Genomic DNA, 23,660 nt, shown 5'->3' with positions numbered 1-23,660 from the left:
CTCACCACGGCCTGTGGCTAACTTCTGTGTCCCCACCTCTTGTCTCTTTCCTTGCTCCAGCCTGGGCTCCTTGCTATTTCTTAAGCATACTGAGAGCCCTCCTGCTTCAGGGCCTCTGCATGGGCTGTGCAGTCTAGAAAGTTCTTCCTGTAGGTCTCTGCCTTCCCCACTTCACACTTCATTCAGGACTCAGCTCAAGGTCATGCTATCAGAGAGACCCTCCCTATCTAAAATAACACCCCCTCCTGCCCCAACCCAGGCCCTGTGTTTTCCATCCTACCACTGTATCATCACCCGACACAACCTGTGTTTATCTGTCATCTGTCTTTCCTCACAGAACCTAAGGGCTGGAACCCTGGACTCTGCTGAGCTCTGCTGAGTTCCTGACTCCTGGAAGCATGCCTGGCGTACAATGAGAGCACGTTAACTATCAGTCTAATGAAAGAACCCTGGAAAGGGTGCTGGTTCGGCCTCACCACATTCCCATTGCTTACGAGTGCCCCTGAGCCAACACACCTCGCCTCCCTCACATTTCTGTGCTGAATCCAGCACCGTCCAGGTGGGGCCACCGAAAGCATCAGACTCAGTAACGCAGCTCACTGGGGACCATCCCAAGCCCCTCCTTACAGGCAGCCTGGGTCTGCTGTACAGCTCAGCTCCCCACAAGAGCAGCAGCCCAATGCTCTGTGGTCAGTTCTCAGTTTGGGCCACACTCTCTGGAAACAGCAGCCCAGGCCGCTGTCTGCTTCCAGCACTGGCATCTGTGCAGGAAGTGGTTGGACCCCCTCTGAGCCCCAACCCTGGCCCCGGGATGTACCATTGAGGGATGTGTCATACGGCTCAGCCTCTTCATAGTAACCCTCTGGAGACTCGATCTTTGGGATGGAGAGTTGTTTCCGCTCTGGAATCTGTGGTATGAACAAATAAACATTTTCAGATACGATACACTGGGAACGACTTGGAATTAACCCTTTGGGTGGAAGGAGGGGAGTCTGGAGGGAAAAAAAGTGCCCAGCTGGTCTTCAAGCCAGCTGGGAGGGAGAACATGGACTACCATGGCTCCCATAAGCCACCACGTCCATTGGTTTGCTTCCAGTGAAGGGCTGCGGGTGTGTTGCTTAGCCTTGCTGAGCCTCAGTGTTCTCTGCAAAATGAGGTTCAAACCCTCCCCCAAACACACACACACACACACACACACACACACACACACACACCAGCATTGTGTACATGATGGGGAATGAACATAAAGGTCCAGATGGTGTCAGGCTGTCATGGCCTCTACATAGCATGTTCTTTCTAGGATGACAAGGGCTAATCAAATGCTGATGGAGGGAGATGACCAGGGTTCTAAATCCTAAACTTTTCCCAGACTAAGTTCAATCATTCAGCCAGCAAATGCTGGATGGCTCCTGCACCCTCGCTGTGGGGAATGCATCCCAATGTTCAGGAGCCCATCCTGGGCAAGAGTCAACTAGGCAGTGAACGTTCAAGGCTCCCAGTCAAGGACTTGCGTCATGAGTCGTGTTTTAATATATAAGGTCGAAGCTCTGTGGGAATGTGTGGGGTGCGAGGAACAGTTACCACCTAGTGGACACAATCTTTGAGCTGAGTCTCAACAATGGCCCTGAGCTGCTTCCATGGTATAGGGATAAATGCACACAATTTGAGAAGAAAAAGCAATATATGCAAGTAGGTAGAAGCATGGAGCATGAAATCCTCTATTCCTCCATTAGACGGTGAAGCTAATCTTATGAGTAATAGCAGGAGAGGGGAAAAAAAGTAGATTGTTGCATGAGTAATCCTAGATACAGGTCATAAATGTGCAAGGATCCATCCACACGAGTCTCTGCAGTCTCCCTCAATTGTGCAACCCCTGAGGAGGGCTAAGGGAATATTTATGAGACAACAGAAATGGCAAAATCTGAAGCACATTCCTACTCCTGGTTTTGGAAAGTCCTTGTGCTGGGTTTGGGGACTTTCAAATGAAAACAGTAGAAAGTGAGGGGTGGGTGTGGGGATGGGTAGCCAACGAAAAGACCCCATAGGGCCTTGGAGGGTTCCCTGCCCTGCTGGCAGGAGAAAGGAAGGATCTAGAAACCCCAGCCTCTGAAAATGAGTTTTTTTGAGGGAATCTATGACAGAGACATTCCCCCTGGTCTTGGCCTAGGGGAGGGCAAGACGGCAGTTAGCCTGAGCTGGGGTCCCTGGGGGACAGTCCTCAGCATGGACAGCAGGAGTGTCCACTCCCAGCCTCCTCAGGGGCAGAGCCATGCTCCTATGGCTGCTTCACCAAAATCAGCATCCCCGAGCCAAATCCTGTGTGGCCTGGTATCTAGAGTCTATTCATATGGACTCTGGAGTGAATACAACTTGGTTTGAATCAGGGTTTAGGACTCCACATATTTAATTGTGGGGTTAATCAATCTCTCTCACTTTCCTTCCCTGTAAAACAAGAATAAAACCAGGGTTGTCTTGGCGGGTTCAGTGAGGGAAAACATGACAGGGTCTCCACAGCGCCTGGCCCGCATCAAACACGAGGAGGCTGTCATCATCGTCTGGGGGCCATCCACAGCCTGGTGGGGGGTGGGGGCTGCAGGACCTGGTCACCGGATCACCGTCCCACAAGCTGACACAGGCCTATGGGCGGAGGGTCGGCGAGGCCAGGCCACAACCTGCATCTGATGCAGGATCCTTCTAAATTCATCTGACCTTACGTCAAGAGAGTGGATACAAGATCGAGAGGCAGACTCCGAGCAGCTTTGGGCCCCCAACACAGAGGAAGGAGCAGGGTGATGTGCTCCTTTCTTTCCTCGGCAGATCAGCTGCTGCCCTGGGCCCGCAGACACGGCTGTGAGGGGCACCCCGGGTCAGCCTCGTCCCAAGGGCACCCGGTGTGCGCCATCAGTAGCTGCCAGGGGATGGCCTTGCAGCTTTGCTGCCACAAGCCTGGGGAGAGGCCTCTGCTCCTCTTGGCCATTCCCTTGATCATGTCTGACAAAGGGCGGCCCAAGACCCAGCCCTGGTCCTCTGGGAGCCGGCCTCCCAGGGTCTGAGGGGAGAGCATCCTCTCCCCTGGGAAGCAGCAAGATCCCTACAGATGGGTCCTGGAGCTCACGTTTCCTAGGTTGGCTGGGCCTCCAGCTCCAGCCTCTAGGAAGCCCCACTGCCATCGGGTGGTCCTGGGACCCTTCTCTCTGTGAGGAGGCGGGTCCCATCTACAGAGAAGCTCCAAGCACCCAAGATCCAGGTCTGGCCTAGATTCCTGCAATTAAAACAGGATGATGGGGGAATGAACTTTCTTCAAGAGTTCCTCAGTGGTCCTGCTGTCCTATCTGGGGGTAGAGCACTAGGGAGTGTTTTCTGAGAGCCTCCCATGTCCGGCGCTGTAAAATCACCTATAAATGGAGAGGCAGGAGAGGGCAGTGGTAGGCATCCGGTCTCCAGGGCTAGGGTTTGATTCCTAACACTGGTGCATCCAAGCTGTGTGACCCTGGGCAACTTAACTGACCTCTCTGAGCCTCAGTTCCTCCACCACACAATGGGGAGAGTAGAAGTACCTGTCACATGGGGCCACTGTAAGGATTAATGTCTGCCCAGCACTATTATTCAATACATATGAATTTTTACTAACCTAAAAAAATGTAAGAATCAATGAAGGGAGAAAGGTTGCCTATATACATGTTTGGTGGAGGAAGAACAGCTGTATCCTGAGGAGACCAAGGAGATGTCTGAAGCCCAAGCTCAGCCTCATTAAAAAGGACAGTCCCGGGCAGCCCCGGTGGCGCAGCGGTTTAGCGCCGCCTGCAGCCTGGGGTGTGATCCTGGAGACCCGGGATCGAGTCCCACATCGGGCTTCCTGCGTGGAGCCTGCTTCTCTCTCTGCCTGTGTCTATGCCTCTCTCTCGCTCTCTCTGAATGAATAAATAAATAAATCTTTAAAAAAAAAAAAAAAAGGACAGTCCCTGCTCTCCAGGCTGCAGGGACAAAACCGAAACCCTGGAGTCAAGTTAAAGGATAAAACGATTCCCCCAAAGTTCAGAAGAGAGTCATGTAATTGCACAGGCATCATGGCCTGTTTCTGAAGTCAAAGGAGCAAGAGACGCGGATTTCTCAGGGCTAAGAATAAAAGAGCACTATTTCATTGTCATCGTCATTGTCATGGTCCAGGTTGTAGACACTAAATAAAGAGGCAGAGGAAGGTGACTTTACAACTGGAAAGAAAGTTCTGAGAATCCTCAGGAAGGGACGGGGAAGAAAGCCACTCTGCTCAGCAGGATTTGCCAGAGGTCTGCAAACTTTATCTGCAAAGGGCCAATAACACATACTTCAGGGATTTGCAGGCCATTTAGAGTCTCTGATCTCAGCTATTCAACTCCACGATCGCCGAGCAAAAGCGTCCACATAACTGAGAAGTATGGCTATGTTCCAATAAAACTTTATTTACAAGAGCAGTGGCTGCGGATTTGGCCAGGGGGCTAGAGTTTGCAAATTCTGATTTTAGATGAGACATGAGAGCTGCATGAGCACAGTAGCCCAGATGACCTGAGGTGTCTCTGCTGTTATGAGCAACCTGCCCCAGAGTGCCCTGCGGAACATTCCCCCGGCAGGGATAGCAGATCCAGCCAGCCCCAGCTCCCCAGACCGACCATGGCAACGTCCTTTTGTGGAGTAAGCTGCTCCCCCCATAGAGCAGCTCACTTCAGATCGGCGCCAATGCATGTTCAGGCCTCAAAGGGGAGCTGGGGTGGAGAAGGCTGGGCCAGCCAGCAGCATAAACGACGCCAGCAAACATCTGTTCTCCTACAGTGACCACAGCACCTGGCTGTGCACACAGCAGCCTGGAAGTGCCACAGCTGCCTGACTCACCGGTCACACCCACGAGGTTGCTCCAGACCTGTGGCTGCCTCTTCCACTGCTGGACATCTGCTATCCCGCGGACTCTGCGGGGGTGGGGAGGGGACCCAGGCCACCAGAGAGGGAGTCGGGGGCACCCTAAGCCTGCCACAGAGGCTACATTCTGGGCCCAGCTGTAGGCACTGAGGACCCCAGGCAGGCCTCCAGGTGGACAAGCTTCCCATCACCCCGAGGCTCTGGAGTCGGGGTGCAAAGGGGCATGGCTTTCTCTGTCTCAGGAAGAGAGGTCACAAGGTCATTCCAACCTCACGCTGCCACGCTCCCTCCCTCCGTCCAGCTCTTGCTCTCCTCCTTGCACAGAGCCAGAAGACACAGCTGTTTCCCACTCCACCCTGACGCCACTCGTCAAGGGGCTGGGACCCAAGTCGTGGTTGCGGCCGCCAGACTAGAGCAGAGAAGGCGTGTGCGAGCAGGAGGGGCGAGCTCCGGGTTAGGCCAGGCCTTCCTCACTCGGAAAGCGGGAGTCCCTAGGGTGGGGGTGGGCACCCGGGATAGGACCAGGAGGGACCGACAGGGGGCTGCTGTCAGGTCAGCACCCCCTGGCCTTCTCAGCAGAGAAGCCCCGCCAAGAAGGATGACTGTAAAGTCAGTTTGTCTAGCTGGAACCCTCCCCACGGCCTGGAGTTGGGCCATCTGAACAACTGCTGCACGTCTGAAGGCCCCCCTGGGGCCGTGCTATTATTGGGTGATGGTATTTCTCCCAACTCCAGCACTGGGTTTCTCTCAAAGGTCAACACAAGCCTCTCTGGGCCCCGAGGGGCCCCCAGTCACAGCCAACACAGGAAATCTGCTCTAGGGGAAGGCCGCTCGCCCTGGTCTTGTTCAGAGGCCCTGCAGCTCCCATCCCGGGGCCCTTGGGGCCTCTGTGTCCATGTACAGGAGCAGGAGAAGCCGGTGCCAGAACCCCAGAGGCTGCTGGGACACGGACTCATTCTCACTACAGCCTGGTCCCAGCGCCTGGGCCTCCCAGCAACCCACCAGGTCCGCGAAGCACAGATTTCTAGAGCAAGTCATGATGCTCCACCCAGGGCGTGGTGCCCACGACGACACTCGGCCTGGTGGAAGCCTCCCCCCGCAGGTGCTGACCTGCTGCCCCAGGCTTGAGATGCTAGGTGGCGGCACCCGATGCTGACCCTGATCAGAATCAGATGCTGAATTCCAGAGAGGAAAGTTCCAGCCCAGAGCAGCCACCCCCCCTTTCCCCACCCAGCGAGCAGTGCCTGAAACACAGCAGAAAATCACAGCATCTCCCCCAGGTTACTGTGGCGGCAACTGGTCAGGCGTGGAGGGGCCGTACCACCTCTCCCCGGTCCTGGGCTGGAAGTGAGGGGAGCCTGCAGCTGGCAGGACAGAACAGACCCTTTTACTCTGCTGAAAAGAAGTGCTTCAGCAGGCGGCCTGCAGAATGGCCTGGAGTCTAAGAACCTGCATTCAAACCTTGGTCCTGGTACCTCCCAGAGGTGAGCCTGGGGCTGGCTATTTGAACTGAGCCTCTGTTTCTTCATAGGAAAAGTGACAAAAGTCTGCGCCCCTAGACAGATGGTGGGGAGGACCAAGCCTGTGTGCACCAGGACGGCTAGCTGCTCAGGTGTAGCAGTTACCTGCTTTGTCAGCATAATGGGGACACCCAGAACTCAGGGTCAGGCCACCAAGTCTCACTGGGGCTGAGATGAAGAGTCTCTGCCAGCTGTCACCCAGCTGGAGGGCTTCATGCGGTGGGATACTCCCAGGTATTCCAGAACTGCCTACCAGCTGCAAGAGCTGCCTGAGGAGCCCTGCTGCCTTCAGGGAGGCATGAAGGGGACCAGACTGGGGTTGGGAAACCCTCAGCAGTGACGTGAGCGCATAGATCTGCCCCTGGATGGTGTTGTGGGAGCTCAGTGACCACAGAGTCACACAGCTCCCTGCTGGCACTGGCCCCAGGACCCTGCTGCCCGTGGAAATCCTTCCCATTTCTCCCTTCATACTTCTCAGGAAGCCTCCTTGAGCAGGTTCTAGACAGGAAAGAATTTGGGTTCAAATCCTGGCTCTGTCACTTTCTATGTGTGCCAACATTCAGACACTATAAACCTGCCGATTCTTGGTTTCCTCCCCCATAAAATATAAACACTGTTGCCTACCCCCCTGAATACTAACCTCCTAGTACGCCATGCCCAGCCTTAGCCCGTCAAATAAGACAATCTTAGGAGACAGAGATTCAGATTCTCTTAAACACCAGGAACAGAGGGCCAGAGACCTTAAATCACTGGCTCAAGGTCAAAGAGCTAGTAGCTGGCAGAGCTGGGATCTGAACCCAGGTCTGTAGGTTTCCTAATTCATTCTGTCAATCCAACCACCCATGAGCAAATACATGTGTATGGTGTGCAGACACAGGGCACGAAGCAGTCAACGAGAGCCTCTCTCCCTGTCCTAGGAAGCTCACATCTGGTTGGGGAGGCAGAGAATACCAAGACCGTCTCAACAGTGGTGAGTGCCATGGAGGGGTAACTGGCCATGGGGCAGATGGTAACTGGGGTGGGGATGGGCGTGGGCTGCCTCGTGCAGATCAGGGAAAGCCTGTCCATGAACGTCTGAGAGATGAGGAGGTGGCAGCCACTGGAGAGCCAGGGTCCAGAAAGTACCAAGTCCCTGAGGCAACACTGACCATGTGGTCCAATCCAGGAAGAGGAGGCCAGTGAAGAGCAAGTGTAGTGAGGCTGGAGATGCAGCTGGGCCAGGCTGTGTAGACCGTGTGGCCCATGGGGCTGGGTTAAGGAATGCGGATGTTTTTTCCTAAGTTCAATGAAAGCCTTTGGCTGGTTTGAAGCAGGAAGTGCCAGGGGATATGATTTACATTTCTAGAAGTTTGCTGCGGCCTGAGCTGGTGACCACAGCTATACATGGCCCCACTCACATGGTGCTGGGTGTAGCCTCAAACACACGGTGTAGCCTCAAACACACGGTGGCATTGGATGAAGGCAACTCCCTGCATCTCCCATTCCCATTAGCCTCTGTCCTGAGCACTATGGCCCTGGGCAAATGATGTCACCTACGTGCAGGTATCCTTTTGTTCATTCTCTCCCAGGGCCCTGCCCCATGTCCTACACACAGTAAGTGCTCAGAAAATGCCAGCCACTTGGTGGACTGACCCCTGTGTAGACAACTGGAAGTTCACAGGGGCCCCAGTCAGGAGGTCAGGGGTCTCTGACGAACACTTACGATCTTGGGTGGTGGGAGGTCTGGAAGACTTTTCTGAGGGGCCAAAGAGTGCTGGCCAGGCTCCCCGTTGGTCAGTGGGTTCTGCTCCTCAGGTGCTGCGGGCAGCAAACAGGAGAAGCTTTGATGAGGGGTGCCCAGCCTCACAGCAGGTCCCGTTACCCCGGAATGTCTGGTCACATGTGCCATGAGATCTATTTGAGCAGGTGTTAATTACCCAGGCAGGCGGTCCCAGGAGCCAATGTGGTTTTTCCTCCAGGAATAGGGTGCAGTGGTGCCTGAGCCATGGGCAGATTCCTCAGAAGGAACTGCTCTGGGGTTTCGGGCAGGCTCCGCACCCTCTCTTCCATTTGCCCTATGCCAAAAATGGCCCAGCCACAGAGCTTTAGCGAGCAGAGGAGCTGCCCTGTGGTCATTATGTGGAGCAGCTCCCAGCTCCGACCCTGTGATTATGGCTCTTTCCATCCCAGTTTCCCCAGAAGGCAAATGGCCCTGGGCACAGTGGCAGCTTGCATGTGGATAATTTCTACTGAGCCCCAGGCTTGGCAGTGGAATAGGAGGTGCAAAAGCCACACTGGAGAACTCGGCCACCAGCCCTCTGTGTGCTCTTAAGGAAAAGGGCTCCAAAGGCTCTTCTGAGCTTGACCATTTCAGACAGCGGCCCGGCCAGCCCCAGGACAGACAGGCTCACACAGATCTGACCCCGGGGCTTTGGTGGCAGGCATCCTGAAGCCAAGCCCTTAACACGACTGAATGCTTTGGAGAGCTGCATCCCCACCTCTGGCTAAGCCTCTGCATTTCAGTCACAGGCTTGGGAGTTGGGAGATGGGGCTTCTAATCCCCTTTCCTCTACAACTACGCAGCTCTGCAACACCTCTGGGCCTCCCCTCCCTAGGGTTTTGGCAGACCCATTCCTGAAGGTTTTCAGAGAAAAGAAGAGAGCAGAACAGAGCAGAAGAGTAAGTAAGACGTCATGGGAGACACAATATGTCCTTCCAATGTTAAGATATAATGTTCTGCCAAGAGAACACCTTTGAGCAAGACTTTAGAATATTAAGGCAGGTGCTGACATCAGCATTTCCATTCTCTATTCCCGCCCCCTCTCACAGGCACATAAAATCCAGACTTCTACCAAAAGATATAAAGCTGGGTGTGGAGTCAGCACTATACAGTGACTGCTTTCCTAGAACATCTGACCATGACTTCCTATTCCTGGGATAATGCTGGGAAAAGCTGAGAGGCTTTAGGGTCAGATTGCTTATCCACAGAGGGGACATGAGACCTTTAAGAGGCAAGGAGGTGGCCTGATGAAATATCCCAAAATACATCAACCCGAAATACCATCAACCAAAATGTGAATGCCAGAAATAACTCCCATGGGCTGTCTGGTGCTGGCTGGGGAGGAAGGGGGTGGGTGGGACCAAAGCTTATGCCTCCCCATCCCGGAAGCTGGCCAGGCCATCAGCAGTCCTAGACAGTACCTTTGTCTTGGGACTCAGCATTCTGCGGCTTGTTGACGGTCACTTTGTTCATATAAATGTACTCCTCATCAGAACCTGCAGAGGGAAGATGGGAAGACAAAGGTTTCCTGTGATTCCGCAATGGGAAATGGCTTGTAGAGAGAAAGTGTCCCCCGAGAGACGCTGTCATTAGCATGGGTTCCAGTAAAAGCATACAACATTTTGACTTGATTGAAAGAGTCCATTATAGAGTTGACAGATTTCCAAAAACAGAAATGCCAAGTTGCTGACTGTTATGTTTTCTAACCTGGGAGTGGGGTGGGGGTGGGAGGGGAAAAAAGATAGGTACAGAAGGATAGCTTCAGGAATAAAAGTCTTAAGTGGAAAGGCACCCATACCTCAAAGATCTGCCCCATATTCTACCAAGCAGATTTCTCTGTGTTTCCTAGCATTTCATTTAAATTGTAAACTATCTCATATGAGTCATTCTCACTCTAGTCTGAGTTACTTGCTCGGGCTCATCAGAGTGATGTCTCTGTGTGCGAGGTCACATTGAGGAACTGGAAACTTAGTTCCCAATGGCTCTAGGTGAGGTGCCATTGTGGGGGCTTGAGGCCCCCAAATCGCGAGCTCTGTGTTTGGTGGGGTGAGTGTGCTGGGAATTAAAAGCAGAGCACTAAAAAAAAAATAAAAAATAAAAATAAATAAAAATAAAAATAAAAGCGGAGCACTGGGCGCCTGGGTGGCTCTGTCCATTAAGCGTGCGTCTGTTTTTGGCTCAGGTCATGACCTCGGGGTGCTTATATTGAGTCCCACATCAGGCTCCCAGTTCAGTGAGGAGCCTGCTTCTCCATCTGCCTCTCCCCCTGCTTGTGCACTCTCACTCTCTCTCTTTCCCTCTCAAATGAGAAAATAAATCTAAATAAATGAATGAATGAATACATATACTCATATGTATTCATATGGAGCACTGCCAGGCACCTGTTCTACCCTATAGATTGAACCCTACAGCAACACAGCTCTTCCCTCTTTTAAAATCATCTCTGTGTAGGTTACCTTTCCAGGGCCTGTCTGAGCAGAGAAATATTAGTCTCCTAACACTTGCTCAGTTTCTCATGCCCCAAAGACCTATTCTTCAGAAGACTGCAGAGGAAGCTCATCCTAGTGCTCTTCCTCTTAGAAATCCTCCTGCATTTCTTTCTTTGCCCCTTAATTTGCATTTCCTAGTAACCTGTGGCTACACTAGTTGGAGACCCTGTTACCCAGCCAAGGTGCCCGTATTCAAGCCTCTGGTGAAGGAGGCAGGTCACAGTGTGAGATCTGTGCAGATCTCACTGCAGGTTGCCCGGCCTCCAGCCAAAAGGCCTGCAAACACAGAGCCCTGGAAACCCAGAAGAACGCGGGGAGGACGCAGCCAGAGGGATCTGCTGCCATCAGCCTGCGGGACCAGTCAGCAATGTCACCCCATACTGCAACAGTTCACGGGAGGGAATGATAAGATCGAAATGTAGTTAGCCACAACTGGTGTACTCCCACTGCCTGAGATCCAGACGGGCCAGGTTAGTACCTTCTCCAGAGGACAGCACACAGGACGAGTCCTCTGCAGGGGGAGGCAGCAGGCCCTGCCATTCATCATGCAATTCTGAGCAAAACAGCTAACCCATGTGCCTTTCCTGCATTGCATGGAAAAACTATTGTGATGAATATTGCCTGTTTTTATCTAACTCTTAAGTTTCCTAGAGTACAAAACTCAAATATTAAGGAACTTGAAAAAGTTAACACTATAACTAACAAGGATGAAAAATGACAGCCTAAAACAGGGGGAATAGCTCAAAGGCTCAGTAACGGGAAAAGGTGAAAAGAAAATGTGGTACATCAACATTTATAACAGTATGTCACCTTTGACAATAAATGGATTACTAGAGAGTACATAAATTGACACAGACATTTTGGAAGTGATTTTGGAGGAAAATTTAAGTGTTCATATTTTTTTTTCTTCAAGTGTTCATACTCTTTAACCCAGCATTGCCACTGCCAGAAATTTGTCCTAAACTCGAGCATATAAACAAAATTTTATTTGAGGATGTTTATTGTAATGCTGTATGATTTTTAAAAAAAAATATTCTATTCATTTGAGAGAGGAGAGAGACTAAGTGAGCACAAAAGGGGGTGGAGTGGGGAAGGGGACAAGCAGACTCCCCACTGAGCAGAGAGCCTGACGTGGGGCTCCATTCCAGGACCCTGAGCTGAAGGCAGACGCTTAACTGACTGAGCCACCCAGGTGCTCCTAAGGTGTTTTTTTTTTTTTTTTTTTAAGATTTTATTTATTTATTCATGAGAAACAGAGAGAGGCAGAGACACAGGCAGAGGGAGAAGCAGGCTCCATGCAGGTAGCCCGACGTGGGACTCAATCCTGGGTCTCCAGGATCACGCCCTGGGCCGAAGGCAGGCACCAAACCACTGAGCCATCCAGGGATACCCTCCCCCCCCTTTTTTTTTTTCCGATTACAAAACCTGAATGCCACTAATCAGAGACTGGTTAAGCATCACTGTTCATCCACTGGTGAGCACTACCCAGCTGTGAAAAATAACAAAGTAGCTCTGTCTACTATTTACAAAGATATCCAATATTTACAGTTAAAGGATGTTTCAGAATAGCAAAAAGAAAAAAAGAAAAAGAAAAAGTACGTGAACTGTCAGCACATGGAAATGTGCACAGACAGCAACTCTAAATGTAAAAATAATGTAAAGCAGAATACAGAGGCAAACCGCAACTACATAAAAATATTCAGATGCTTCTGATAAAGATCAAAATAGGAATCGAAGGAATGTAAATAGTGCAATGTTCATCTTATGTTCATTTATTTTTTTCTTGCTGTTGACTAAGCCCATGCTCCTGTAAAAAAATAAAAGAAAAAAAAAAGGCAAGATATTGTTATCCTTATTTTAACTGTTAGATATTAGGCAGGTGCTTCCTCCCCAAGATGGCAGCTTATAAATTGCAGAGAAAATTCACACTGGCCACTCCCCAGGCTGCATCTCCCACCTTGGGCACTCTGCCGAAGGCCATGGTTAGTCACGGTTTTGGTTTTCATGGGTGCTGGTTTCATGGGTGCTGGTTACCAACCATCCAGGTTGGTAGCTAACAGGCTCTCAGGACCATCTGCAATCCTGGGAAATGCTCCAAGTGAACTTGGCCCTATAATGGGAGACTACTGAGCTGTCTGTCCCATGTCAGCAGTAGCCTTGGGTTGGAGAATTTTCTCTCATTCATTTTCTTCACAAGTGCACTGGGCATGGGCACCCTGCTAGGTTCTGGGGATACAGGACAGGACGAAATAGAAGACACTGTTTCTACCTTTATGAGCCCAACATTGGTGGGGGAAAGAGAGAATAATGGGATCACTAACACGAGCATGTGGGAAATGACAACTGGTGTGGTTGGAAAGGAGAGCTCAGCATGCTCCTGAGTGAGCGTGTGGCTCCTGGGGAATGACCCTGGTGTGCAGGGGGTGGTCCTTCCCAGAGAACTGGATGATAAGGAGGGGCGAGGGATAGGGACTACCATTATATAGACAGAACATGAGCAGCTCTTCCCCTCAGAGGGGCAGCCCCTGACACTTTTCCAGAGTCTCTGAGCAGGGCACTGGGGGACCCTCGGCCTTCTCAGCTGAAAGCAGAAACCAACAACTGGCTCCCGATAAACCTCAATCCCTACCTTGACCTCGCCATCCAGATGAAAGGTAGAGAGAGTAGAAAATTCTCGTTACACTCATACAATAAAAGATCAGAAAACCCAAATGGATAATTTGAAAAGGGTAAACACACACACTTTCTCTCTTTCTCTCACACATACTCTCCCCAAAATGTGTGGGAGTAAACAACAGTTCAGCCAGTGTAGACCACAGACTATCTCAAAATGATCACCCTGCCTCCACATACAAGTCCCATCAAGCTGAGCTAATTTGCTGGAAAAAAATACAGCAACACAGGCCTGGGAGGCTGAGAAGGAAAACAAATGCTTTGATTTCAGGGGGACTTTGGATTCTGTGCTGTGTAGCACAACTACTGTGGTGCAGATGCATCTGGAAAATGGGACAATGAGGGCAGTACAGCGGTTACGTGCACCTGCCCAGGCCTGAGCCCTGGCTCTGTGCCTCACGGCCGTGGGCCTTAAAGAAGTGATTCTCTGAGTGTACGTTTCCCTTGTTGAGAAGATGAGGACAACAACTCTCTCACTGCCTTGGGATGGGGGCTAGGGGGCACAGTGCACACCATTTCCTGCATTGGGACTGTGCTGGGACACAGTGTACATGCACATGGGCTGCTAGCTGCTGCTCTAACCACCCTCCTAGCTAAGAGAGCACGAAGAGGACCTGAATGGACATCAGCCCTGAGAACAGGAGTGGCAGCCACAGGTCTCAGTAAGGCTGTGCACGTACTTCCGGTGGTCTGAGGGATGCACTGCGGGCAGTCCACATCGGGACGCCTCCTGCAAGCTGCAGACACCGACGGTGGGGGGAGGGCCTGACTCTATCAGAGCAGAACATGCAGAGATCTGGGGTGAAACAAAGGTCATCCTACAGGAAGCTGCACAGCACATTAACCCAAAGAGGGGACCCCACCCAGGGGGCCCCGAGAGCATTCAGAACCAAGAACCAGGGGTCGGGGCCCATCACATGGGTCTTCCAATTCCCGATGGAGGTGTCGTCTATCATTAAACATCACAAGTCAGAGCACATCCAAACGGTCCACAAGTGCTCCTTAAAGGGTTGTATTGATAGATTCCGCCCAGGTGACTCATCTTGAACTCCCCTGGCTTGGTAATGTGGATTTCCCACCTAGCATTCCCACCTTTGATGTGCTGCTGACCAGTGCTCAGCCAACGCCAGCCAGGGAGCCGCCAGCCAGGGAGCCGGGAGGAGCCTGGGAACCACAGGGTGGCCTGGCCAGCAGCAAAGCCCACAAATGGGACTTAAGGAAAACACCTCTTATGGAAGGCTAAGAGAGCCAGCTCATTCCAGCAGAAGAGGCAGCTGCTGGGCATAAGGCAACATGCCTCTGCTTTAGGACTCTGTCTCATTTATTCCACAGGGAACAAAGAAAAGGAAAAAAGCCCTTGAAACGTAGCCTGGTGGATCCAGGTTGGCTGAAAGGGAGAATTTCCTGACAGTGATGGCTACAGAGGGTACACTTCCCTCCTCCGGCATGCATTTCAGCTGCTCTGAGGCAGATGGATTAGATGTGGTCCCTTACGGTCCCAAAATATCACTTCCAGTTCTCAAACATCCGACATAAAAATAGACTCAACTAAACTGTCAGGACTTCACAAGAAAGCTTTCCTTTTTTAAAAAAAAGAAATCTGAATGTGCTAGAAATGAAAACAAATGTCCACAAGAAGACTTGTGCAAGGGCGTTCAGAGCAGCCGTATTATTCATGATAGCCCAAACCCATGAACAACACGCATGTCCATCAACAAGGGAGCAGATCAGCAGATTGTGGTGTATTCCCAAAACGGAACACTACTGAGCAACAGAAAGAACTACTGACGGAGCTCATAGTGTGGACAAATCCCCTGAGTGAGAGACAACAGACATAAAGTAGACACAAATGATTCCACTTATAAGCAGCTCTAGGATGGGCAACACTAACGTATGGTGGGAGAAATCAGAACAACGGTTACCTTGGGGTGAAGGGTGGGGGTGGGGAGGAGTTTGCTGGGAAGGGGCCAAAAAGAACCTTCGAGAATGATAAAAATGTTCTAGGTCTTGTTTTGGGTGGTATGTACACAGGAGTACACAACTGCCAAACTCACTGAATTGAATGCTTAAGATCTACATCCTTGATTGTAAAATCTACCTCAATAAAAAGGATAGGAGCCCCGGTGGCGCAGCGGTTTAACGCCGTCTGCAGCCCAGGGTGTGATCCTGGGGACCCGGGATCGAGTCCCACATCTGGCTCCTTGCGTAGAGCCTGCTTCTCCCTCTGCCTGTGTCTCTGCCTCTCTCTCTCTCTGTGTCTCTCATGAATAAATAAATAAATAAAATATTAAAAAAAAAAAACCCAACTCTGCACTCAGAGTTCTGTGATCTACAACCTTAAAACTATGTTTTCCTTTGGGCCATAAGACACCAGGCAAGTAATTTAAACTCTCCAGGCCTCATCTGTAACATCCTCATCTGTAACAACAGCACCAGCCTCAGAGGGGTGACTTGAAGATGAAACCAATTACTATGTGTGCAGGTGGGAAATACTCAATGAAGCGCTGGCTATTATTGGAATGGTGTATTTGCCCTTCTCCACTTTGAATAAGTGCTTTGAAAACACTTTGTTTCAAACCACACTCAGGGCTGCTGTGTTGAGCATTCAGAGATTTCTGGGCTCCCATCCACGTCCCATCACTCCTACACTATTGCAATGGGCTGAATTGTGTTCCCCCGCTCCACCAAATTCATGTATTAAGTCCTAGCCCTGAAAACCTCAGAATGTGACTGCAGTAGGAGAAGAGGTCATTAAAGAGGTAAGTAACACGGTGTTCTTGTATGAAGGAGATTTGGACACGGACACATACACAGAGGGAAGATGTCATGAAGACCCAGACAGAAGACGGCCATCTACAAGCCAAACAGGGAGGCCTCAGAAGGAACCTTCCCTGCCCAATGCTTTGATCTCAGACTTCTGGCCTCCAGAGCTCTGAGAAAACAAATTTCTATTGTTTAAGTCATCCAGTCGGTGGGCCTTTGTTATGGCGGCCCTAGCAGGACCACCCTTCTGTTTCCATGGGGATCTCTTAAAGGCCCTCAGGCCACACTTACTGCTGCTTTTGGTATAAAGTCGGAGGAGCTCAGCCAGGCCACTCTTCTTCACCACCGCTGTGCTGCTCAGGTTCTCCTGGTCGAGAATCTTGAGGAAGTCATCCAGCTCTGTCAACAGCTGCTCCAAGGCTAGAAACAGAAAAGAGAATCCCCCTTTATAGCCACTGCCTTCTCTCCAAATACCCAGCTCAGATACGCCTTCAGATCCTGCATCACCTCACCATGGACCTTATGGTCCCGAGTGGGAGGGGTTTGGGGTAAGCCTGGAAGCACCTGGAAGGCCCAGCCGAAAGGTGAGATTCTCAGTGCTAGGGTCCTGGGGAGAGGAAAACAGACCCTTGGATTTGAGATGTCTGACCTTGGCCTACAGTAGGCCTACCATTTGCTAGAGTGACAGGGGCCAAGACGGCCCAGTCAAGCCCATCAGGCCATGAGTCTGGAAACAGGATTGCTTACTTGATAAAAAGTCAGTCAGGACAGTTCCGGGTTTGGGGAACTTGAACACAGATCAAACCTATAACCATCAAATGAAATGCTGTGGTTGACCCACTTATTCATCTTTCCCCATGGACAGAAACACAGTCACTCCAAGGAGATAAAACAGTGATTATGCTGTCCCCACAGAAAAATGGATGACCCATCAGAAGCCACAGCTGGGCAAACAGAAAAATAAAACCTTCCTGAGTTTCTTCAGTAAATAAGCCACCTCAACTAAAACTGAGTCCAGCATCACTCCCAAGCTGGCCAAATGCGCTGGTCCCAGGGACTCAAGGTACCAAATTGGCTCCACCATTGTAGAAGTGCCTTTCAATTTCTCACTGGAGCCACCTTGCAGAGATGCTAGTGCAGAGGACAGTGCAGAGGACAACAGTGTAGAAGCAGGGCATTCACCACTGCTGCTGTTGTTATTATCTGTGATCTAATCTCTATTAAGAATAGGATACTGTATTTGCTCATGGGGTCATCTTAGCTCTGCTGCCCAGCTGGCTCTCCAAAACATGCTCAGTAATGGCAGCCAGCTTCTTGAGCTTCTACCCTGTGCTTTCCAACCCTGGTACATTGGGTCACCTGGAGAGCTTTAAAAAATCCTGATACCTGAACCACATCCCAGACTGATGATATCAGAATCTCTGGGAGTAGAACCCAGGACTTAGTAGTTCTTTTTTTTTTTTCTTTCCTTTTTAAAAGATGTATTTATTTGAGAGAGAGAAAGAAAGAAAGAATATGAATGGGGCAGAGGGAGAGGGAGAGAGAATCCCAAGTAGACTCCACGTGGAATGCAGAGGCCAATGTGGGGCTTGATCCATGACCTGAGCCAAAACTAAGACTTGGATGCTTAACTGACATTGTCACCCAGGTGCCCCACGAATCAGCAGTTCTGAAGCCTTCTCAGGTAATTCCAGTGTGCAGCCAACACTGAGAATCGCAGGTCTGGATGCAGTGCCAGAGCCCACATCTGGGGCCCTGCTCCCAAAGATGGCAGCCAAGAAGTCCTGATTTGTTCCGTATCACCCGCTGTGGGAATTTTGAGCAGTCACACAAACTCTCCAAACTCATTTCCTCATCTGGAAAGTAGAGAAGACCACATAGGCCCTGCCCATTTCACAAAGTTATAAATGACAAAATCTACCAGCTCGATGAGAGGACATCTATCCTACACTACATCTTTGGCACCTGCACTGTTGTGTTGAATGAATGTTTATGGGATGAATGAATAAATGAATGACTTCACTAGGCACCTACCAGTTCACAACAAGTTGAAGAGATAAGCACAATTATGCCCACTTTGCAGACATGGGCCTAATGGCCCAGAGAAGGCCCAAAATGTCCCACATGGCCCGGGGCAGAGAGCCTGTTTGCTGTCTGACTCTTAAGACCAAGCTACTGGCAACACCCCACTGGATGCCTCTATCCATGTAGGGCATCCTTCCGACATCCCCCAAAAGCCTAGCTCCCCAGAATGGAACAAGAGCCCTAGATTATCTTCTTACTCCCTTCATTTGAGAAAGAAGCCCTCATGCTCTCCTAGTTCTAAGGGAGAGCCCAGTGGCCTCTTTCTCTTCAAACCCTCCTTGGACCTCAGTACGGTCATAGCCTTTGAACCCCATTCCTATAAATCCAGACTCCCTGGAATGAATATTGCCATTGCTGGGAGAGCTGGAAGAAGAGATGGGGGTGATGATTTGCTTGTTTCAGAGGAAGGCAGTGCCAGCACACGTTACTATCAGATCAAATACAAGGGTCAGCCAACTCGCCCACATGGGTGTGCACCGCCTCGCATAATCAGAGCACTCTCTTCCTGGCAAGGATGCTCCTGAGGGAAACTCTAGTTTGCCAAAGCCAGAGAAGCAGCAGAGAAAGCTCCACGCTCCCTCTCAAGGTCCTGGTAAAGAATGAAGAACAAAACGAGCTCCCCAGAGGGCTGTGTGTCCACTCCCATCTGGCTTGCCAAAAGCCAAGTGAAGGTAAAATGCAGCCAGCAGCCCAGATGCTGCATGCAGCCAATGGCTTGGAGGGTGGGTTGGAAGGTGGCCCTCATCTCTGCCAGTGAAGAGATGGATAGATGGTGAGAGTTCAGATAAGGCCAGAAGGAAGCCACATTTGGGTAGTTCTGCCTAGGAAAGGCCCTGGGCCAACAGCAGAGTCTCTGGCCCTGTTCCTCAGTATTGAAAGAGTGGGTCTGCAAGAGGCCACTGGCCTTTGCCGAGTCTACTTAAAACCGATTAGATTCTTAATGGAGTGGGGTTTGAAAGGGTGCCAGCAAAAGCTAGCTCCCAGAGCCCACCAGTCAAGACGGTGGGACCTTAGGATGTGCCCAGCACTTAGCTGGGCCCTTGGCCTAAACCAACCAGGAAAGTAAAATGGATCCGGACAGTGTGCTTCTTGCCTTGTGCAAGCACAGAGGCAGAGCGAGACCAGCCCGAGGGATGAGATTTACATTCAGACCAAGGCACACCACCAAAACTTCACGTCAAAAAACGTGAGAGGAGATCAGACAAGACTCCTAGGCCTGGAAGGCTTCTGGGAAGAGGTGCAATAGGGCAAGGCCTTAGGTTGTTTTTGTTTGGTTTTGAGTATTTTTTTGAACAGCTATTCAGGACTTTCCTGTTGGCTGCAGGAACTCGACAAGCTAAAAAGCAGTGAGTTTAAAGAAGTCAAAGCAGGGAAAACAAAGGATAAATCTGAGGAAATGACACCGAGCCTTGAACTCAGCTACAGGGGATGTGGAAAAGTGAACGGGCCTTGCGAAGCAGCTAGGATCTCAAGCTGCGCTTTTCCTGACCTTCTGATCCCTTCCAGGCTGTTACTGCTGCTACTTCCGCTTACAAAAAAGAAAAAGGCACTAAAACTCCAGTGTGTCTTCAGTTTCACATCCTCAGTGATTCCCCAAAGCTGCCGGATTCCTGGAAAACAGCTTTGGTTTATTTTCAAGCAAGCTTGCAAATATGTACCGGGGCCAAAGGGTAAAGAGTGTCGTGCCTGTTTCTGGGGAGACGAAGTTGACCGAGATGAGGTCCCCCGTCTTTCCAGAAGTGCCATGTCTGGGGAGGGGGGCCGTGAATACACAGGGTGAGAAGAGAAGTGATTCAGGAATGTGTCCAAGGATCAGGAAGGCGCCACGACACAAACTCAGGGGTGATGTGCAGGAGGAATTTATACGCTGGCCACTGAGGATGAATAGGAGTTCGCGGGGAAGAGGCAGAGGCACTTTAGGAAAAGGAAGAGAGATGTTCAGACAACTCAACACTGAAAGCACGGGGGATATTTGAGAAGCCACAGGTCTGTCGGTACCTCCGGGCGCACGGAGCACAGGGGAAGGGGTGGGGGTGGGGGGAGATCCGAGGCCAGAACTGCAAAGTGAAGATCAGGCGGGCAACGAGGCTTGCTCCGCTTTGCTATGGAGCCTGTGCTTGTCCCGCAGGGGAGGCCATGGGGAGGCCATGCCCATCGCTGGCCCAACACGCCAGAGATCGAGTAAGTACAAGCGGTGGGGAGGACAGTGGAAGGGGACCAGGGGACCAGGAGGGGAGGCAGGGCAGATGAGGAGGACGAGGGTGTGGGGGCGGGCTTGCTGGGGGCAAGGTTGTGAGGAGGCTCAGGAGGTGCCTGCATCAGGCCCACCGCTAGGGCTGATTGGCTGGATTGCTGGGCCCAGGATGGGCCAAGGGTGGGGGTGTCCACTTAGAGACCTTGGACTCGAGTGGTAGTAGCTGGAGCTATTGACCCGTGCCCGCCTGATCCTCTGCCTCGCCAAGCTCATGGCTCAGGGGAGAGGTGGGCTGTGTCTTCTGTTGTGTAGCCCCACCCCCGGTGGAGCGGAGACCACGGCCTCTCCTAAGGGCTCCCGGGCTCCACTGGAACTCGGGGGACCCCTGGGTAATGGGGAGGGGGTGGAATCTGGGGTCAGGCTCAGCAAGGGTGCAAGAACCACAGGTGGCGGGGGTGGGGCCACGCAGGACCCTGTGCCCTGCCACCTCCAATTCTCCCCGCCACCCTGCAAAGGCACAGCATGGGAATGGGCTCCGAGGCCCAACCATAGTAGCAATGGCACTGGGGCTCAAATCCACGTATGTCCAAGTCAAAGTATTTGCTATCTGTCATCCCGTTCCCAAGGAGTCAGGGAGGTTTCTCTGGATCACGACCCCTGCCTCCTGTTCCACCATGCTTGGCCAAGGGGCAGCGGGCGGCTCTAGACGAGTAGCCGGCCTGGCCGTGGGACTTGGTGATGATTCCACTAGATGCAGGGACTTCAGATGCCCTGGGTGAATGAGAGCTGCAGAATGCCATCAGACACAGGCCTGTGGTCCCTGCCACTGGGAAATGATGGGCCAGGCAGATGGGTGGTGGTGGGGATAGGGGGGTGCAGGAGGGGGAGTGGGAGAAGCACCAAGAAAGCAGAGAAACGCTCCCCTTTTCCTCTAAAACAGCAGTGCTAGGTGAACGGTAAGCCCCCATGTTGAAGAAATACAGGACCAGGAACCAGGGCCCCAAGGCCTGGGGATGGCATTTCTATCCCTCTGCAGATCTGCATCATCCTTCAAGGCCCATCCAGGTCCCTTCTCTCCGGAGCAGCCCACAACCAGCAGCAACCAGCCTGTCTCCTGAGAGGCCTTCCTATCATGGCCAGTTGTTCACGGTCGTCTCTGAGCGTGCCCAGTCTGCATTCCGGGCTGGGCATGAGCTCCTTCCCGGAGAGGGTCAGGGTCAGCCTTTGCAGGTCTGAGGCTCTGACGAGGTGCTAAGCACAGTAGAGGCCGGGGATTCTCCTGTGGTCGGCTCCCTTCAGGCCCAGCTACAGACCCTAGGAAATAACAGTCAACAAAAGCAGGGCCCTAGCGGGTGCCAACCCTGCTGACATTTTTCAGCCCTCGGAGCTCGGAGGAATGTGGCCATTTCATTGAGACTCTGGAAGGCACCCGTCCCATTTCCCTACACCCCCAACACCCTCCCCCCTACCCCTTCTCACTTTGGTCTCTCTCGTCCTCCAGCAGAGGGAGGGAAAAATAAGTGTGTTGTTCATTCTGGAAACTGTAGGCCCTTGTGCAGGCTTTCCATCCTGGCTCTGTTAAAGTTCAGAGTTGTCTGCTCAGGGTCTGACGAACCATCAATAAGATTTTTGTTCAGGGCTTCCAAGGCCCACGCACAGCCCGGCCGTTCAACTACTCGATTCAGCACCCGAGGCCACAGCCAAGCTGCGCCTCCAGATGACCTCCGCCCCCGGGTTCTCCTCTTGAGGCAGTCTTGCTCTCTGGCCCCCAGCTTCCCAACCATAAATGTCTTCCCAACATGCCGAAAAAGCTGTTCATGCTTCCCCTGCTGTTTTATGCCCACACTTGTATTTATTCAGGTGCATTTGTTGAAGACCCGTGATGGAGCAGGATTTTCCTTCCAAACACGAAACTAAACAGGCCTGTGCTGTCAGTACAAAGACATGCACCCCGAGCCCTGCCCCGGCAGTTCCCAAGGTGGAGCCACCGGGCATGTTCCCTGCAAGAACCCCACTGCTGGGGACCGACCCGGTTCAGAACACGGGATACGTTTCTGTGACGAGCAGCAGCACCCAGGGTTGTGGTTGTGACCCAGGGTAGAAAAATGTCAAGTCCATTCCTTCTGATCCCAGAGAATCCTCAAGTCCTCAAGAGTGAGCTTTTGGAGAAACACACCCCTTCATTCCACCTAAGAAGGAGCACATCGGGCCAAAGTCTCCTTTCCCCGGAAGTGCCGCACGCCACGCCAGCCTTTGCCAAGTACCTGCCGAGTGCCTGGCATGTTAATAAGTGGCTTTATCCTCTTTGGTGTTTTATGGTGGCAACAGACGCATACCATAAAGTTGACCATTTCAATCACTCGGAGGCGTACAGATGAGCGGCACTGAGTACGCTGACAATGTGGTCCTTCTGGATCTGCCAATTCTAGACACTTCTTACAGACGGAGTCGAGGGCGATGTAGCCTCCTGTGGAATGGCTCCTCTCGGTGTGCAGGGCAATTCACGGTTCGGTCACCCTGTAGCTTCTATCAGACTTGACGCCTCCTCATCCCTGGCAACCTGCTGAGCCTTTGGGGTCTAGTCCTCTTCCTTAATCTTAAAATCATTTGAGATTTATCTATGTTGTTGCCTGTATGACAAGTTTGCTCTTCTTGATTGAGGTGTGGTATTCCACTGCATGGACGTTGGAAGCCCAAATGTCTCCACATGTCCATATATCCCCTCTGCCGGGTGCTTCTCCACAGACACAGCAGGGTCCTGCGTCCTGACCCCAGTCTGTCATGCTCCTGAAAGCACCTTTCTGCCAACTCGAAAGGACGTGCTGCATTCAGAACACTTACTACCCTTCATGCCCACTCAGGGGCACGGATACAAATGGAAAAGCAGTGATTCTCAGCGGTGGCTGCACAATGGAATCACCTGGGAAGGTAAAAAAAAGTTCCTGAAACCTGGGTCCACCTCCAGAGATCCTGCTGCAATTCCTCTGGGTGTGGCCTGGGCCCCAGGAGTGTTTCAAGCTTCCCAGGAGATTCTAATGTGCAGCCAAGTGTATGAACCACAGAGATAAATAAAGGTGTGGTTTTTGCTTCATAAAAGATTTACTTTATACATTTTTAAAGATTTTTTTATTTTTAGAGAATGTGAGTGTGTGTGCGCGTGCTTGGGCGTGAGGAGGGGCAGAGAGAGAATTTTAAGCAGACTCTGTGCAGAGCATGGAGGCCAACACTAGGCTCCATCTCACGACCCTAAGATCATGACCTGAGCCATAACCAAGAACTGGACGCTC

At 51.6% G+C, this 23,660-nt stretch overlaps 1 protein-coding gene across 15 annotated transcripts in view; it reads right to left on the bottom strand.

Moving 5' to 3' along the window:
• AFAP1L2 (actin filament associated protein 1 like 2) overlaps nucleotides 1-23,660 on the bottom strand; it is a 96,889-nt gene that overhangs the window by 23,737 nt on the left and 49,492 nt on the right. For all 15 annotated transcript variants that reach the window (XM_072805215.1, XM_072805210.1, XM_072805212.1 and 12 more), the window contains 4 exons: nucleotides 16,386-16,514; nucleotides 9,591-9,665; nucleotides 8,113-8,207; nucleotides 818-908 (listed from right to left, as the gene is read on the bottom strand). In XM_072805215.1, the coding sequence (XP_072661316.1) occupies nucleotides 818-908; nucleotides 8,113-8,207; nucleotides 9,591-9,665; nucleotides 16,386-16,514 (390 nt within the window). The remainder of the gene's footprint in view (nucleotides 1-817; nucleotides 909-8,112; nucleotides 8,208-9,590; nucleotides 9,666-16,385; nucleotides 16,515-23,660) is intronic.

This window comes from Canis lupus, chromosome 29, assembly GCF_048164855.1.
Source record: "Canis lupus baileyi chromosome 29, mCanLup2.hap1, whole genome shotgun sequence".
Classification (NCBI taxonomy): Eukaryota; Metazoa; Chordata; class Mammalia; order Carnivora; family Canidae; genus Canis; species Canis lupus.
This window is presented reverse-complemented; position numbering and strand designations above follow the sequence as displayed.